This window comes from Juglans regia, chromosome 3 (assembly GCF_001411555.2).
Source record: "Juglans regia cultivar Chandler chromosome 3, Walnut 2.0, whole genome shotgun sequence".
NCBI classification, from domain to species: domain Eukaryota; kingdom Viridiplantae; phylum Streptophyta; class Magnoliopsida; order Fagales; family Juglandaceae; genus Juglans; species Juglans regia.
Window position 1 is genome coordinate 24,112,567 of NC_049903.1, and position 17,494 is coordinate 24,130,060.

The window sequence follows — 17,494 nt, forward strand, 5'->3', positions numbered from 1 at the left end:
CTTTATCAGCCCGGGCTTCTGTGATCGGACTAGGCCCTATCTTCGGCCCAACTCCTGCACTTAACACTCCATGTCGTCGTGGGCCGAAGCTAACGATTTTTCCCCCCCATCACAGTTATAACTTTTATAAACTTCCAAAACAAAATACAAAAAATAATTCAAAACTTTTTTAAATCTCAAAACAAAAATTATAATAAGAAATTATATTCTAACAATATTTTAATTTTCTAATATTTTTATTCAAACTTTTCTCACATTTCCTAAAATTCAATAAACATCTTAACTCAAACCATTTCAATAATATTCATAAACCATTTCATTACTATTTACATGTCATTTTATCTCATTTCACTACCTAAACTAGGCCTTACTGTTAATAGCATTAGGTTTTCAAAGGGCTAGAAAGTACACAATTCTGTTGTGGATCATTAGAGTTGAGACTGCATCCAAAGTACCAGCTGTTAGGAGATTGGTAGAGACTAGAGAGAAGCGTGATATTGATTTATCAGCAAATGTTGTCTTCTACATTCTTATAGCTACAATCTACGCTGATAACAAGTTAGTTACTCATGATAATACGTATCTGTTAATGCAACCTAAACAATAAACCAGTGTCCATTGCCACCAAACTAAAACCAGCGTTAACAGGAGTGGAGAAAACAAGAAACAAAGAAAGAGAAAGAAAAGGGCACATTACATTACAATGGAGGCAATGCTCCTGACGTTTATTGTTCTCCCTCTTTTCCAGGGTCAATCCAGCAGTATCTAGGTAACAATGCTAATAATATCAGTCTTCTTGTCTACGACTCCTACCACAAGCATCATGCCATCATCGCCATCAGAAAGCTTGGCCCACAATCTTCGTCTTCTTTTACCCTCCATTTTCCCAGGTTTGTTGCCTTACACTCCTATCGTTTGTGTCGCCGCCATCAGAAAACTGAGCCCACACACTTCGACTCTTACCCCCTCCACTGAATTCCTCCTCACATCCTGCAACTGTCTTTAGGAGCTCAGATTGCAGCAACGGGCAGTTCTCCTTCAGATACTCGAAACCATCCGACCGCATAACGGCTGTAACAAATGGGGGGCAGGCACTCGAGAGTATCAGTAAATGATAAATAAGAGCACAGTGAAATAAAAAGGTTTTGAAGATAATGAAAACCTTAGGCTCCATTCTTGATTTCCCATGTTTTAAAAAACTTCAGGAACACCTGAAGAGCAAAAGATTTTTATAAACAGGATGTGCTGCAGTGCTTTATCATAAATACATGATATCATCACCTTCCACGCTTGAGCAGGGTTAATTATTTATTTATTCCGTGTAACTAGATTATGCCATTATGACAAATAAACCATATCTAGTATGGAAATTACCCTCAATATAAAACTTCAACTGGGGATCAGCTTGAAGTGAAAAAGACTCACAATGGCGTCAACTAAGGCCTCATTTGAATGGTAAAATGAGATGAGATAATCTATAAATAGTAGTGAAATAGTTTGTGAATAGTAGTGAAATGTTTGTTTTGAGAAATGAGAAAAAAAGTTGAATACAAATATTATAAAGTTAAAGTATTATTAGAATATAATTTGTTAATATCATTCTTGTTTATGGATTTGAAAAAGTTGAATTATTTTTTGTATTTTGTTTAGATGTTTTAGAAGTTGTAATGATTAGATGAAAAAATTGAAGTTTTGAAATTGAAAAATATTTGTGTTTGTGGTATTTAGATATTGAGATAGATGGGATGAGGTGACTTTGCTATCCAAACCAGGCCTAAATTGACCAGCTTCACAAGAGAATGAAGATACATTTCCAAGATTTTTAATCTAAGGTTTCAAAATAGAGAGAGAAGGGCGTCCAAGACAAAGACACCACTCAAAACAAGAGTATGATGAGGATGTGAGAACTCCGCGGGGTGAAGGCTCAAAATTAAGATGATAGAGGCCACAGACTTCATGCCCTATTTAATTTCTCTTCAGCCATGAGATCCTAGAAGATACATAAAGATTGGTACAAAGTCACTCAAAATTGAAGACTTCGGGTAATCTTATCAATATTCATCTGCTCCCAAATTAATGATTCATGGATCTCGGACGAATGAAAGAAGACGTGGAACATGATCGAGCAAAAGTAGTTGTGGAAAGTAAAGCAGCTCGTTTTAGAGACAATAGCTGAGCATATTCATACCTCGGTATGGTGATCAATTAATTACGAAACTTGGGATGTATCTTTGACTAACAGCCTAATTGATAGACCTATAGATGCCTTGCCATGCAAATTCTAACAAAAGTCCACTCACAAGGTTCAACACCTCAAGTGTCATCTCCCTTTGCGTACATCCATTACGTATACCTCAGCCACCAAGCCCGACAGAAGGATAGATCTAAATGATAATGGCTCAGACTTGGTAGCCATTAGGGAAAAAATACGACACAAACCAATCCAACTGGCATTAAACCAACACAAAAGTACACAATACGGAAACGGATGGAAAGCCAAAGAAAGTAGCTTGAATCAGGATTGGAAGTGTCATACTCCGGATTGTTGTTATTGTGTACATGAAGATAATGAATGAGATCCCACATTACTGTTCAAACCCTTACAATGAATTTCAAGGCACTCCAATTGTAATATTAACTAGTCATTTCAGAGTAAAGCCAAACTCCACTAGAACTATGAGACTTGAGCCATGTCATCTATAATGGACTTGTCCTGATGAGGATGTCAGGGATTTAAGGGATGGAGATTGGCTTGTCTGACTGTGTATAAGAAGGTGGTGAATAAGATTCCACATTGCTTGAGAGAGAGAATTTGAAGTTCTATATAATGAACCCAAGGGGCTCCAATTATAATATTGACTAGTCCCCTTAGAGGATGGGCCTAGATGTGACTTGAGCCTACCTTGAGTCATCACATAAAGGTAAAAAATGGGGATGAAACAGGAGAAAAAGGGACAAGAAATACAAAGCAGCACTACAATGGGAATTTCGGCCTGTACTGGCTTGGTATCGACTTGTATCAGCATGCAGAAGCTTCGTATCGGAAAGCGTCAGCTTGTATCGAGTCCAAACCGATCTTAACCAGTGCAGATCCAAATCATTATGTACCGGATAAGGGTTGGAATTGGACCAAGTATGGATTGACCCACATATATTCGGGTAGGTTCATGCATTTGCTGAATAAGGTTAAACAAAGATGAGGACACCTGCCACAGATAGAGATAACCATATTCACTTTGCCAAACATCTGCTATTTGGATAGGAATAGAGCCTTATTCCAAACTAGGAATAGACTCGACCTGAAGCAAAAGGAAGAGAGCTGACCCAACAACCAAACACTCTATGCTCTTCAATTCCACCGGTGAGAAGCGGAACTACTGAAGTCTTTGGCAACAAAAAGCTAGATGGTTAGCACAAATGGCGAGGAACTCAGCTTCTGTCAACTACACCGATCATGGTGACGACAATGTCTGGAAAACTAATCTAAATGGAAAGATAATGAAAATCACCACCAGCTTAACCAGAGGCATCGCTAGGCGTCCACAACTGACACTTATCAACTAAAAAACGACGACTTTAGAGGGTTCAGCAGACCAAGTGGACACCAATGACCATAAACAGCAACTGTCAGCGTTCCCTTTTTGTGTTCAAGACATAATAAAAAAGAGGACAAAATTGCAGTTGTTGAAGGCCTAGCAAGTTTTCTTTGTTACCATTTAGAAGTTAGGTTTAGAGAGAGGGAAATGCAAGGAGGATAAGTGATGAGGAAGAACTACTAGCAAACCCATATTGAATCAAAACATTGTACTTTGCTTAGACAATTGCAGCAACATCCATGGTGTTTGATATAAGATAGAAAGAGCTATTATACAAGAAAGCCTTACACCACATACCTCCACCTAACCAACATGTGATTTATCATTTTTGACCTTCTATTTAAACACATATTTAGGCATTAAGATAGAAGACTTAGGCCTCGTTTGTTTTCGGAAATTAGATGAGTTGAGATAAAAGTTGAAAGTTGAATAAAATATTGTTAGAATATATTTTTTTAATATTATTTTTGTTTTGGGATTTAAAAAAGTTGAATTGTTTATTTTATTTTGTGTAGGAATTTAAAAAAGTTGTAATGATTAAATGAGATGAGATGAAATGAGAATAGTTGTAAAAACAAACGAGACCTTAGAAGAGCAAAAATGACAAACCACATGTTGGTTAGGTGAAGCCGTGTGATGTAAGGCTTCCATTTAGAATTTCTCAAAATAGAAAATCTAAGCATGAAAAGTCAAGCAGGAAGAACTTACCAACAAGGTTTTCAGCCGCAAATTTTAGGCAAACCGATTTTAGATCTGAAGCATGATAACGGTCAGCAAGGGCCAAAATATTGGCAACGGAATCTACAGATATATCTCTACAGAGTACAGACTCGCACATCAGTCGGAGTCTAGGTAAAGCATATTTTTCCGATGCAGCTAACAGTTTTGCAGCAAATGTGTCAGATAAAGATGGTGTGCAAGATGAAGTCGATGCCAAGAAATCCTCATCTTCAACAAGAGTATCTCTGTAGATGTAGTGAAGCAAGGCCTGTTCATCACAAGCAAGAAAGTGTTATAAACAAGGAAAAATTTATTGAAGGCTCTACCTGCGAGCAAAACCCAATTCCTGAACATTTCAAAACCATGCCAAATTATATCCTAGGCACGAGGGAAACAGAAACACTATTCTTTGGAGAAGGCTACCTTAAAAACCTTGGGTTCCATATCTGTAATGACTATTTCAGGATTATCTTCATCCATTCCGTCAAAAAAATCAGTTTCAAACACAGGAGAACGAGCAGCCAGCACCAGCTTGTGAGCATGAAACTTTTCCCCAGACACAATGAAAGTAACATCTGAACATTCCTCGTTCTCCAATAACATACCAAAATGTGCTCCAATATCAGATTCAGGGACGTGTATGGAGTGTAGTCTTGAACAATCTATAGCAGAAACCACAACACCAACAGTACAATTTATTTTCAAGCAATCATCCTTAAGGAAAACTGATGATTCAAGCATATTCCGTCTGAAAAATCGTTTGTAGCCCCTGATAAGCCAAGAAAGAAAAGGTAAATTGACCAAAAGACAGAATATTAAGCATTAAAGAAGACCAAAATAAAAGGACAAAAATAGTTCATTTAGAAGAGAAGAAAATAGTAGTAAAGGCTCAAAAACACGAAAACCACTTGCAGAAGTCTCCAAGCTATTGTGTATGCTTCCAACAGATTTTAGTCGGATGTTACCAACAGATGTATGCTAGGTCAAAAAAAGCACGTGCTGTAAGAGGGTATTAAATTTATATCCAGTTTTTTATGTTATGCAATGCACGAGGTGAAAGTATCCTTTTTCTAGACTAGAGAAAAATTGAATTCATTCTAAATATTTAGGCTTGATATTCCACATGAAGTGATAAGGTACTAAGAATGTGTAAAATTCGAGCAAACAGAATTTATCCCAAGTATGGGGCAACCTAACTGCAACTAGAGTGAAACCACAAAGGAGAAAAGATGGACTCCTTACAAGATGCCTGGTAAATCAGTTAAAACTAAAATTTTAGAAGCTTTATTGCTGGTCCTCAAGCATGTCAGTTCTGAGGCCACCCCTTGAAAGAAAAACCATTTCTACAATAGACAATTACAATGATACAAATGACCGTCTCATAATACAAATTACTATGATACAATTGGCTTTTATTATATAAAATGTATGTAGCATCTTTTTTTCTTTAATTCTCGACATCGTTCAACAACTTCGATCCCTATCTTTCAGTGTGTAGAGCAAAACACAACCATGTGATAGTGTTATCCCTACAGTTAAATGCCAACTAAAACAAACAACTTCTTTGAAAAATAGAAGAAGAAATCGCTTGCATAGCTTGTGCCACATCATTTGGCACATCGTTCGCTCTACCATTTGTCACGGTCATTCAGAACACTTCACTACTTCTCCAAAACTTGCATGGCTCTTTGACCCCTTTTAAACCAAAAAACCCTAGGGCTAGGCCTTGCTCAGTTCTGCAGTCTGCAGTCTGCAGATCTACAATAGAAAAGAAAAACCATTCCTCCAGATACACCACAATAGACAAATGGGACCATCTTCCACAGCTACAATTTAAGTGTTGCCACTTAATCCTCTCCAGGTTGCAAGGAGATCTACCAATCATCTAGGCAAAACCCATTCTAAATGACTCTACTAAAGAACCATACCACATGGTGCTAGCAACCTCACAATGAAGTAGTAGACGGTCTATAGTCTCCCCTATAACACCAGTCCAGAACAATATTCTAGCATTTTCTTAGGTTATCTGTGATGATAACCTTCCCTAAAGAAGTTTTCGATATGAAGAAAGCTGCTTTTAGAGGCATCTGTCTTCCATATACTCTTCCAAGGGAAGGCATTCATATCCTAGGTGGTTCAAGCCTGATATAATGAGCAAACAGTGAACTTCACTTTCTTAGATGAACTTCATAGAAGTTTGTCTACACTTTGAACCTTAATTCTCCTAGAGTACAATAAATAGATTGAAGAAATCTAGGGACGTGTCAAATTCCCACTCTTGCGCTGCTTTGTGGAAACTGACATTGCACTGAGAGGATCCATTGGAAAGTGCCAATAGTCAACAACTGAAACCTCCTACATCCTTGCAATCCTAAATAATTCAGGATAAGTTTCCTGAAAGGTTCTCTCATCAAATCATGTGCCATGCAAAAATATGATCCTAGTGCCATCACCTATCTCAATTTTGGTGCATATGGTGAAGACCGCAAGTCCTCTTGTAACACCCATACCCAAAATTTTATAGGCTTGAATAAAGACTTTATAAGTTTGGACCACATGCCCAATTTTGTCAAGGCTAGACAGAAGATTATTTTATTGGGCCCATTTGCCCATATTATTTGAGGATCTAGTATTTTTTTTTTATCAGTAAAAGATAGATATTATATATATGAATGAAATATGCATAGCCCTTGTACACAGGAAGTGTGCATAAGAGCTCATAAATACATTCTAAAAGCAGTAAATTAAAGACAAGAATTCCTGAACATTATCCCCATGTAATACAATAGTGGAAAACCAACACATTAGAGTGTGGAGAAAAAAATTCTTCAACTCGGATATTGTGCATTCCTTATCTTCAAAGCAACGCGCATTCCATTCCGTCCAAATACACCACATAATACACAACAGAATCATCTTCCACACTTCTGCCACTTGAAGACAGCATTGCATCTTTGGCCAACAACCCAACAAATCCATCACTCTTATAGGCATAACCCAAGCAACATCAGCCAAAGAAAAATCTCATCCCATAACACCCTTGTTACCTCACAGTGTAGTAATAGATGGTCCACAGATTCCCCATTCTTCTTGCACATGTAACACCACTCCAACACCACACATCCTCTCTTTCTCAAGTTGTCCGTGGTCAATATCTTCCCAAGAGCAGCACTCTAAACAAAAAAAAGCTATTTTACATGCATCATGAAATATTTTCACTTATGATTAAGGCAAGTGTTATTATATATATGTTTTGCATGCATTATGATAAGAAAAATAAAAGACAAGTTATGAAAGAAGTTTTAAGAATTGGTCATAAAAGATGCATGGTACCAATGCAGTTATGCGTGGATGTGCAAGCCACGGACCTAAGTGTGGTCCACCATAGCTATATTATAATAAGTTGAGTGGTTCCCCTTGTGGCCACAGGCAATGGAATTAGTACACAACCTTGCACACAAGGTTAATGTGTGTTGGCCAATAAGGCAATGATATGATTAAAGAAAGGGAAAGACAAGTAGACAAGTTTGATAAGTCAAGCATAGCACGTGTAGAATGTTATGTTTTATGAGTATCCAGTGTGAACAGTACAAGTTTCATATTATATAAGCATAAGTATTAAGTATGCACATTTTCAAGAAAACCCTATTTTTATTATATTTACTATATGATATACTTCATGGGGGCCTTACATGAATTTCAAGAAAATGGAAGGTTTGAAAAAAGCCTAAATGAAACTTTTATAGCGCTCATACCAAAAAATCCTAGCGTGGTAGAGGTAAAAGATTATCGTCCCATTAGCTTGGTGGGCGGGTTGTACAAAATTTTCTTTAAAGTATTGGCAAATAGGTTGAGCAAGGTGCTGGAAAAGTTAATATTGAAGCCTCATAATGCCTTTGTCAAAGGTAGGCAAATCCTTGACTCAAGTAGACTCAAGTAGGGAGAGCCGGGGCTTTTGTGCAAGCAAGATATGGAAAAAGCCTATGATCATGTCAATCGGAGTTTCTTACTTTACATGCTCGAGAGATGTGGCTTTGGTACCAAATGGTGTACTTGGATCCATCATTATATCTCTACGGCATGTTTCTCTATATTGGTGAATGGCACACCAAAAGGCTTCTTTAAAAGCTCACAAGGATTGACACAAGGTGACCCTCTATTGCTGCTACTCTGTTTTTGTGATGGAAGCCTTTAGTAAATGATTTCAGGTGTCACGGAGGGTGGGTTCATATCTGCATTCTTAGTGGGGGAGGCAACTATTGGCTTGCTCAACATATCTTATCTATTATTCACCGATAATACCTTAATCTTCTGTGGGGTCAGCCATGATCAAATTCGAGCTTTGAGGGCTCTCCTATTGGCCTTGAAGCTGTATCAGGGTTGAAGGTGATGGCCAAATCGGAAGTATTGTCATTAGTAGGGGATGTTCCTAATGTGGCGAGTTTGGCTTTCATTTTGGGATGCCAAATATATAAGCTACCCATAAAATATCTTGGCCTCCCGTTGGGCACTACATTCAAATCGAAATCTATTTGGGATGATGTTCTAGAAAAATGGAGAGGAAATTAGCTAAGTTGGAAGAGAATGTATTTATCCAAAGGTGGTAGGGTCACCTTAATCAAAAGTACTCTTTCCAATTTGCCAACTTATTTCCTCTCATCATTCCAGCTTCTCCGCCAAGGTGGCTCATTGAATAGAGAAACTCCAACATGACTTCTTGGGGGGGATTAATGACGAGTTTAAATTTCACTTGGTGAAATGGGCCACGATATGCTCTCCCATCAAAGGAGTTTTGGGTATCTGGAACTTGAAATCCTTCAATAAAGCCTTGCTTGGTAAATGGTTATTGAGATATCACCATGAACGGAGGGCTTTGTGGAGAATCGTCATCAAATTGAAGCAAGGGAAACCATGGGGAGGACGGTGTTCTAATGAGGTGAGTGGCCTTTTGGAATGGGGTTTTGGAAGTAAACAAGAAGAGGTTGGGATACATATGCAAGTAGAGTTTTGTTACACAACCTCCACCACACTCCACACTCCACATTTTTTTTAATTTTTAAAATTTTTAATATTTTTTAAAAAATTTTTTTGAGTTTATTCTTTTTAAATTATTTCAAATTTTTTATTCATTATTTATATAATAAATATTTGATAAAAGAAAAAAATAATAAAAATTAAAAAAAAATATGGAGTGTGGAGTGTTAGGAGATTGTGAAAATTTTTTTATGCAAGTAATATACGCTTTGGATAATGGAGCCAAGGTCAAATTTTGGCATGATATATGGTGCGGCGATAGGGCACTTAAGGAAACTTATCCACAAATTTATGGTTTAACAAGAATGAAATAAGCCTTGATTGAAGACCTATTAATCATCTCCAATGGTATTCCCCAATGGAATGTTACATTTCTCAAAGATACACAAGATTGGAAAATTGATGTTTTTTCAGCATTCTTTGACCTTGTGTATTCCACTCATTTGTCGGGGAGAGTTGAAGACAAGATTTTTTGGTACCCCTCTAGGAAATGGATATTCACAGTCAGCTCTTTCTACCAAGCCATGACCACGCACAACCCAAATCCATTCCCATGGAAGAGCATTTGGAAGACAAAAGCACCTCTAAAGATAGTATTTTTTGTATGGACGACTTCTTTGGGGAAGATCTTCACTCTAGACAATTTGAGGAAACATCAAATCATAGTCAGGGATTGGTGTTGTATGTGCAAGAAGAGAGGAGAGTCCGTTGGCCATCTACTAAATTGTGAGATTGTCATGACTTTGTGAAATGAAATCTTTGCTCGGTTTGGACTAGCTTGGGTGATGCCGAGAAGGGTAAGCGACCTCCTAACTTCTTGGAGAGGCATTCGGGGCAACACTCAAATTGCATCAATATAGAAGATGGTCCCAACATGTCTATGGTGGTGTATTTGGAGGGAGAGGAATGCAAGAAGTTTTGAAGATCAAGAGTGGTCAACGTATGAGTTAAAAACCTATTTTTCACCTACATTGGTCGATTATAATTTATTTTCATGGCATGACCTTCCATGAATTCCTTTTGTCACTAAACTAGCATGCTTAGGCGTTGCTCTTGTATATGTCCCATATACTTGGGCTCTTGCCTACTCTTTTTTATCAATATAAATTTGTTTACCGATAAAAAAAATGTCCAAGTAAAGAAGATAATGTTTACGAGCAGATAGTCAGTCAAAGATAATGTATCAAGGGGTTTTCAAACTTAGTTAATAAGTCTTTTTACACAAAAAGATCCATTTTAAATTTTCTTACTATGAGACTATTTTTTATGTTATGTTTTTTGGGAATTTATTTCCAATAAAGGAAGTTTTTTTTTTTATTATGTGGGTTCCCTTTACCGGGCATAGTTACGAACGTACGTAACACTCCTAACCTACAGGAAGGGGGTGTTACACCTCGTCTAATGTTTTTTCACAACCCTACCCCATGTGGTCACTTTGCCATATTAGAATACCATTTGCCCCAAGTATCACCATACTTGGAACCCACTACAACTTTCCAAAGAGTTGTCGCTCTTAAGTTGATATCACTGCAACCATTTCCCAAGTAAAATCTAATTAAACACAAGTAGAGTTTTTATACCCAACCGTCCCCCTAATATCAATGAGCATGCCTTTGTTCAATTACTAGGTGATATTTAAATTCTTCACCTATCCCACTCCATGTAAGGTCCCATTGTAGCTTTCCTGTGTGTTTGGTCACTCTAGTAGGAAGGGGAAAAAAAATACAAGAAATATGGAGGCAAACTAGAGTGTACTTTTAATCAAAATGATCTTATCACCTTTAGACAAGTACATACTCTTCTAACCAGCCAATATGCATTCGATCTTTCCTAGTATGTAAAACTCTCTCGGACGTAAAACCCTAAGGAAGCCGGTGCCACCCTTGCCGGTGAGTGACCTCTCACAGTCGTCACAGACAAAGCCGACGGGCCCCAGTGACTTCCCTGAGGGCCGTCCGACCTTGGTCCAAAGGAGAGAGAAAACAATATGAAGAGCGAAAACCCTAAGGAACCAAATATGCCGCCACCCACCCTTTGCCGGCGAGACACACCACATCGTTAGCACAGATAAAGCCGACGGACCTTGGCGACTTCGTTGAGGGCCGTCCTGCGTCGGTTCAACCTCCGACGTCTTAGATATCGTTGTTTTGCCTCTCAGAGTACTCCGGCGATCCTCCTGAAGGCTCTGTTGGTCGTGCTGTCAACCCTGAACGCTCTGGCGAGTGCTCCGGCGTCTTCTGTGAGCACAATTTGCAGCTGGAAACAACTCTGCAGTGCTTGCAGTGAGCACGACCTAGAGTCCACAACTTCGCAGTGCTTGCAGATCCTAACGGATTTCTGATCTGGTTTATCTGAGATGATGAATGGTTGTTGAAGAAGGGGAGTGGGTCAGTATGGGTTCTTCTATGGAGTTGGCCATAGAATCTAAATCCTTTACACTGGTAAAGGAGGGGAGCATGTTGGCCATTACTGAAAGGAGTCGAAGGGTGATATCTAAGTTGGTTCTGGGTTCGACAACAGTGTAGTGGCTGGCCAAGGCCATAGAAGCGTGTACTAAGGATAAGAAACAAGATTTTGTCTCCACTGTTCGGGAAGGTCGACGTAGTTTCACAGCGCATCGCTGCTCGAATGCTCACGGATGTTATATGGCAGTGGAGGAGTATGGTGGTGGGGGGAGGAGGAATTTCATTTTCATTCCTGAAGAGGGGGGCAGTGGTTGGAGAAGGATGGGGGAGCTGTTGCGTCATTTTTCCTTCGGTAAGAGAGGGAGTGACGGCTTGGAAGGACAAGGTAGTGTGGTAGGGAGGGAGAACTTGGAGAAAGACCCATATACATCCTCGGTGGCGAGGCAATCCTATGCGGCAGCTCTAAAGACATGGTTCGGGGGTTCAGAGTGTGGGGGGTCTGCCAATCACACCTCAAGACCAGCTTGTCAAGATGCACAATTCTCTAAAAGAGATGGAAACCCAACTTGTCAAGTTGAAGACAACGATAACTTTCTTGTCTACGAAAATAGATCGGCTTTCAGCTGGAGGCAACAGGGTGGTAAGAAACATGATAGGCCCGAATCCTTTAAACTTAGAAAAAGGAAAACGGAAGATCGGATTCGGCCCTGTCCCTATAATCCAGGAGAGTATGGCGGGTCAAAAGGAAATCTGGGTTATTTGAAATGGGGTCTACATCGGGTATTGGCGTAGAGACATCAATAATGGAATGTTATTCGCCTCGTGTAACACATGATAGATTGATAGTCGGTATTACACCCTTGGTCCCTGAAAAAACTATGGCTCCCTCGTTAGAGTTGAAGGAAAAAGGTGTACTGCCGAGGTCTGAAGGAGATGTAGGATCAACTATCATCCCAGAGGTGAAGGGACTTGTTGTCACCCTAGAATCTCCAATGGGGACCCCGATACCATTGGAGAGAACCAATGAAATTACTGGAGAACCAATGGGTTTGGCATTGGTGCCTTGTGTAGAGGAATGTCTAGAGTCGGGAGTGCAGGTTGATGGGGATATTGTGGCTCCCCTGGTCTCTCTTCCTCCAATAGCGGATTGGATTCTGCCTAAAGTTAACGAGATTTAACAATTCGTGGGAATTTCACATGGAGGATGTGAAGACCAATTTAACGAACTAATTACTGCGATCGAGGCAAGCCGCACACTTGAAATCAAATCAAACTTCAAGAAAAGCAGGGAGTTACAGCGTCTCTTTTCGACAATCAACTACGACGCTAAGGGTAGTAGTTCAACTAGAGGGAAGTCTAAAGGGAGGGTATTATGAAGACGGGAATCAAGGTGTTGGGGTTAGTATTCGGGTAGAGTTTTAGTTCTACGGGAAACAAGAATTGGAGTCAGGTCTGATGTAGTTTGGGTTGGCTTTTTTATGGGCTTTTTGGGTCATTAGGGGCTTGTTGGGTCATTTTGGGCAACGTGTTTTCTTATATATATTTAGTGTACTAGGTTTCTCCTTTTAATATATACAATATTTTTACTTATCAAAAAACAAAAAAAAATAACACCATTCCAAATGGACTTTGCCTTGAATAAGGCTCCCAAGGATAGACCAAGATACTTCATAGGTAGAGATGTCTCTCAAACCAAAATGATACCTCACGAACCAAAAGATTAGCTAGGCTCGCCACATTAGAGATGTCTCTCACTAGAATCAATTATAACTTTCCAAAATTTACCTACAAACCAGAAACAGATTCAAAGCATAATAGTAGACAAGTAAATCATCTTCTAACTAGCCAATCTGCATTAGATATTCTCAATAACACTGTCCTAGTTTACCAATAAAAGAAAACACTATCCCAAATGGACTTTCCCTAGAGGCTAGAACGAGGCTCCCAGGGATAGACCAAGATTCTTCATAGGCAGATGTGATACCTTGAACACAAAGATTAGCTAGGCTGGCCACATTAGAGACGTCTCCCATGGGAACCAATTCTAACTTTCCTAAATTTATATTCCAACCAAAAACAGATTCAAAGCATAATAACAATGCTTGTAGAGACGGAAGATTATATGGATCCGGCCTAAAAAATATCAAGGTCAACTGCAAACAAGAGATAAGATAAATTAAGTGTGTGTGGAATGCTAGCCTCCCTGAAGATCCAATGAGAAAACCAACATACACTATAGCTGCCATCATCTTGCCAAGAGTTTCCATAACTATAACAAATAGTAAAAGGGACAATAGATCCCCTTCCTAGAAATAGCGGGAGCTCTTGAAGAATCCCTTTTAGGAACCATTCACGATTTGTACTATAGATATTCAATGATCTATACAAGAGGGTCATTTCTCCCTAAAACTACATGTTCATAGCTGAACAATAAAGGCATGCCTAGTTGACACAGTCATAGGCCTTCTACATATCTAGCTTCCAATGTAGCCTTGGTTCATCTGAGTTGAGCCAACTATCCAAGCATTTATTGACAATAAGCACTGAATCTTAGATCTATTTCCCTCTTACGAAGCCATTTTAGGGCTTTGAGTTTATCTTCTCCACTACCTTAGTCAATCGATTGGCAAGCACTTAGGCTAGGATCTTGCATACCCCATTTATAAGGCTTATGCAATAGTCTTTAAAATCCCTACACCAACTGTTTCGAGAATGAGCACAATAGAAGTGGCATTAAGACCCTATCCAAACTTATTGAAAGTATGAAACTCTTGAAATTCTCTCATTATGTGAAAAAAATTAAAAAAAAAAAAAAAAAAAAAAAGAAAGAAAGAAAGAAAGAAAGTAGGAGAGCCACCTTAAAAAGAAAAACAAATCAAGTCCTATATCAAGCCTTACCTTTTATTTACTTTGTTTGTGAAACCCCCTATTGAGTAAGTATAGATGGTGAATGAAATCCGACATTACTTGGGAGGGAGAGGTTCTTAGGGGATGCTAGGTGAATGAGATAAGGTGAAAATTTTGTGAATAATAGTAATATGATTTGTGAATGGTAAAGGTAGAGATAGAGATATTTGAGTTAAGTATTTTTTGGATTTTGGAAAATGAGAGAAAAAGTTGAATAAAAAATATTATAAAATTAAAATATTGTTAGAATATAATCTTTTAATATTATTTTTATTTTGGAATTTGAAAAAGTTAAATTGTTTTTTGCTTTTTGTTTGAAAGATTGTAATGATTAGTTTGAAAATGTTTATATCTGAGAAGAAGATGAGATAAAATGAGATGAGATGGAATGAGAATTGTTACCAAACATCCCCTTACTCTTTATAATGATTCCAATGGACTCCAATTATATCATCTACTAATCCTTTCAAAGTGTGGCCCAGATGTGGCCCGGGCCTTCCTTGGGTCATTGAAGTCTATAACCTAAGGTTTGAGGGGTTAAAGACTTCTAGATAAGTGGATTGCCAAGGCAGTTCAAAAGAAAAAAAAAAAAAAACAAATTGGTGGAAGAACAGCTGCTGGAAAATTGTTTTTTCGGCAAAAGTGAACTTGGGCAGAACCCTAGTGTTAAGCCTATTGGGGTTTTACTTTAGACATGGATAATAGGTCGTTGTTTTAGGGTCCTTAAACCATGGAAGAAGTGCTGCACAAAGGTTTTGGGTGTGGCACAAAAAAATCTGAAAAAGGTGCAGTCTCATGGTTAGTAATGAGATATAACCTATCAGAATCCTACTTAAAAAAAAAAAAAAAAAAAAAATCAGAATTGTAGGCAATTCTCTTGAAAATGTAGCCATTCGGGTTGACCTAGTTTATGCAGCACATTATATTTTCTGAAGTTATGAAAATATTCTTTTTCAGCGTGGAATTGGCTTGTCGAGCTTTGTTTAAGACATTTTAAGAGTACATTTTAGTTTGTTCTATGCAATTTTACTAATTATTTCTCTTTTAAAGAAAAGCAAGTATGCTGTTCAAGTTTTTATGGAATAACGTTTGACTAAAATGTTTATGCTAATTGTATTGAGTTATTATAAGTGCTCTGTACAGTCTATATTGCACTTTGAGCAACCTTTAAATATTTTTTTTAACCCGTCAAGGTGCGTCCTCCGCACTGGCTTGCAAAAAAAATTTTCTACCTTGCATAATGGCCAAAAGAATCAATTACCCTCCAAAAGAACCTAACCAGATCCTGAAACTTTCAAGCATTCCCACGATCAACCCCTACCAGAATATGAATGAACTTGCCACAATGAGCACACGATCAACCGCAAAAACTATCCCAAAATTACTAATTATTTTATATCATCACAACCTTAAAACTCCAAAAATTAAAAAGAAAAGCAAAAGACTACATATAATGTTACTTAGCACATTTTACCCGTATACTCTATATGCATACCATAAATTGAACAAAACCCTAGAAATTTCTCAACAAGATCGGAATAAAAAAATCCCAATCATTTGTAAAAACCAATACAATAGTTGCACAAGAAGTTCAAAACATCCATTGAAAACCCTCAAAATCTTGATTACTGACCAAAAATATAAAGGAGGAGAAGGAACGAACACTTACCACATGCTGCCTCTATACTTGAGGGTGTATGGCCCGCTCTCGAGGGAGCGATCAAAATGGCTATGGACCTTGTGCTTGCCGGCGCCACTCTGATCGAGAAGAGTGAGCTCGAAGAGGGCTCGAACGTCGGTTCCCTCGCTGGCGAGCGCGATGAAGACGGAGACGTAGGTGGAATTGTCCTCGGGGTTCTTGCCGTCCGGGTAGAAATAGATGGCCCACTGGTAGCCTCCCACGGTGAAGTTGTCGCTGGCGATGTGCTTGCCGACGCCGATCCCTTTAGCCAACGAGTAACCTTTGATCGTGAAGTTGTGGGAGCCGTTAACGGTCTCCGTTACGGACCGGGAACTGCTGGGGGACCCCAGCCGTGGGCTGGAGGGGGACGAAGACAACATGATCTTCTGATTTGTTTCCAACAACGAGTGGCGTGGTCTCTGATTTTGGGGATGTGAGCGAGCTAGGAGATGCGGACGATGGGAAGCATGATAAAATTTTCTTTCTGGGGTGACTTCCAAGAAACCAAGGCAAAATTTATTTTGCCAAAAATGAAAAAAATTGGATAAGATACAAAAACTTTCATACCACCGTCTAATTCATAGTTATTATATAAATGTTAATCGTGTCCGCACAAAACACATTATACTTATTTTTTATTTTTTTAAAATTTTTAAAATTGTTTCTGGTTTTACTCTTTTATAATCTAATTAAATTATTCTACTAATCATCTATATACCACATATTTAATAAAAAAAAAAAATCATATATAATGTGTAATATGTGGGATAATGAGTATAATTTTTTATTTATGAAACATTACATTCATTAAAAGCTATTAGGCATCACATTCATAAGAAATATTCTCTTATATATAAATATATATATATATATATCTACTTATATATAAGAATAGGTTAGGAACAGTGTTTTCATCTAACATTTTTTTTTCAATTTTATCCCTGCTTTTATTCCAAAATTTTGATTTTGCCACTGAAATTCTTCCCATTTTGCCCCTGGTTCTCCTGCGCGCGAGCCCCTCCTCCCCTCTCCCCCGTCCGTTTCTTCATCTGTTACGGTGCGTTGCCGCACGCCGTCGTGCTCGACACCGCCACTCTCATTCTCTTCCCCTCCGACCGGCGTCCATTCCCTTCCACTCTCAGCCCCTCTCG

At 38.5% G+C, this 17,494-nt stretch overlaps 1 protein-coding gene across 1 annotated transcript; it reads right to left on the bottom strand.

Annotated features, from left to right (window-relative positions):
* Nucleotides 1-473: 473 nt before the first annotated feature.
* On the bottom strand, nt 474-16,881 carry LOC108984486 (BTB/POZ and MATH domain-containing protein 4-like). The gene is given in 5 exon segments (XM_018956469.2): nt 474-879; nt 881-1,071; nt 4,305-4,584; nt 4,740-5,085; nt 16,332-16,881. Coding segments are annotated over 5 exon segments (1,323 nt in total). The 5' UTR covers nt 16,724-16,881; the 3' UTR covers nt 474-765.
* Between the last annotated feature and the right edge of the window lie 613 nt (nt 16,882-17,494).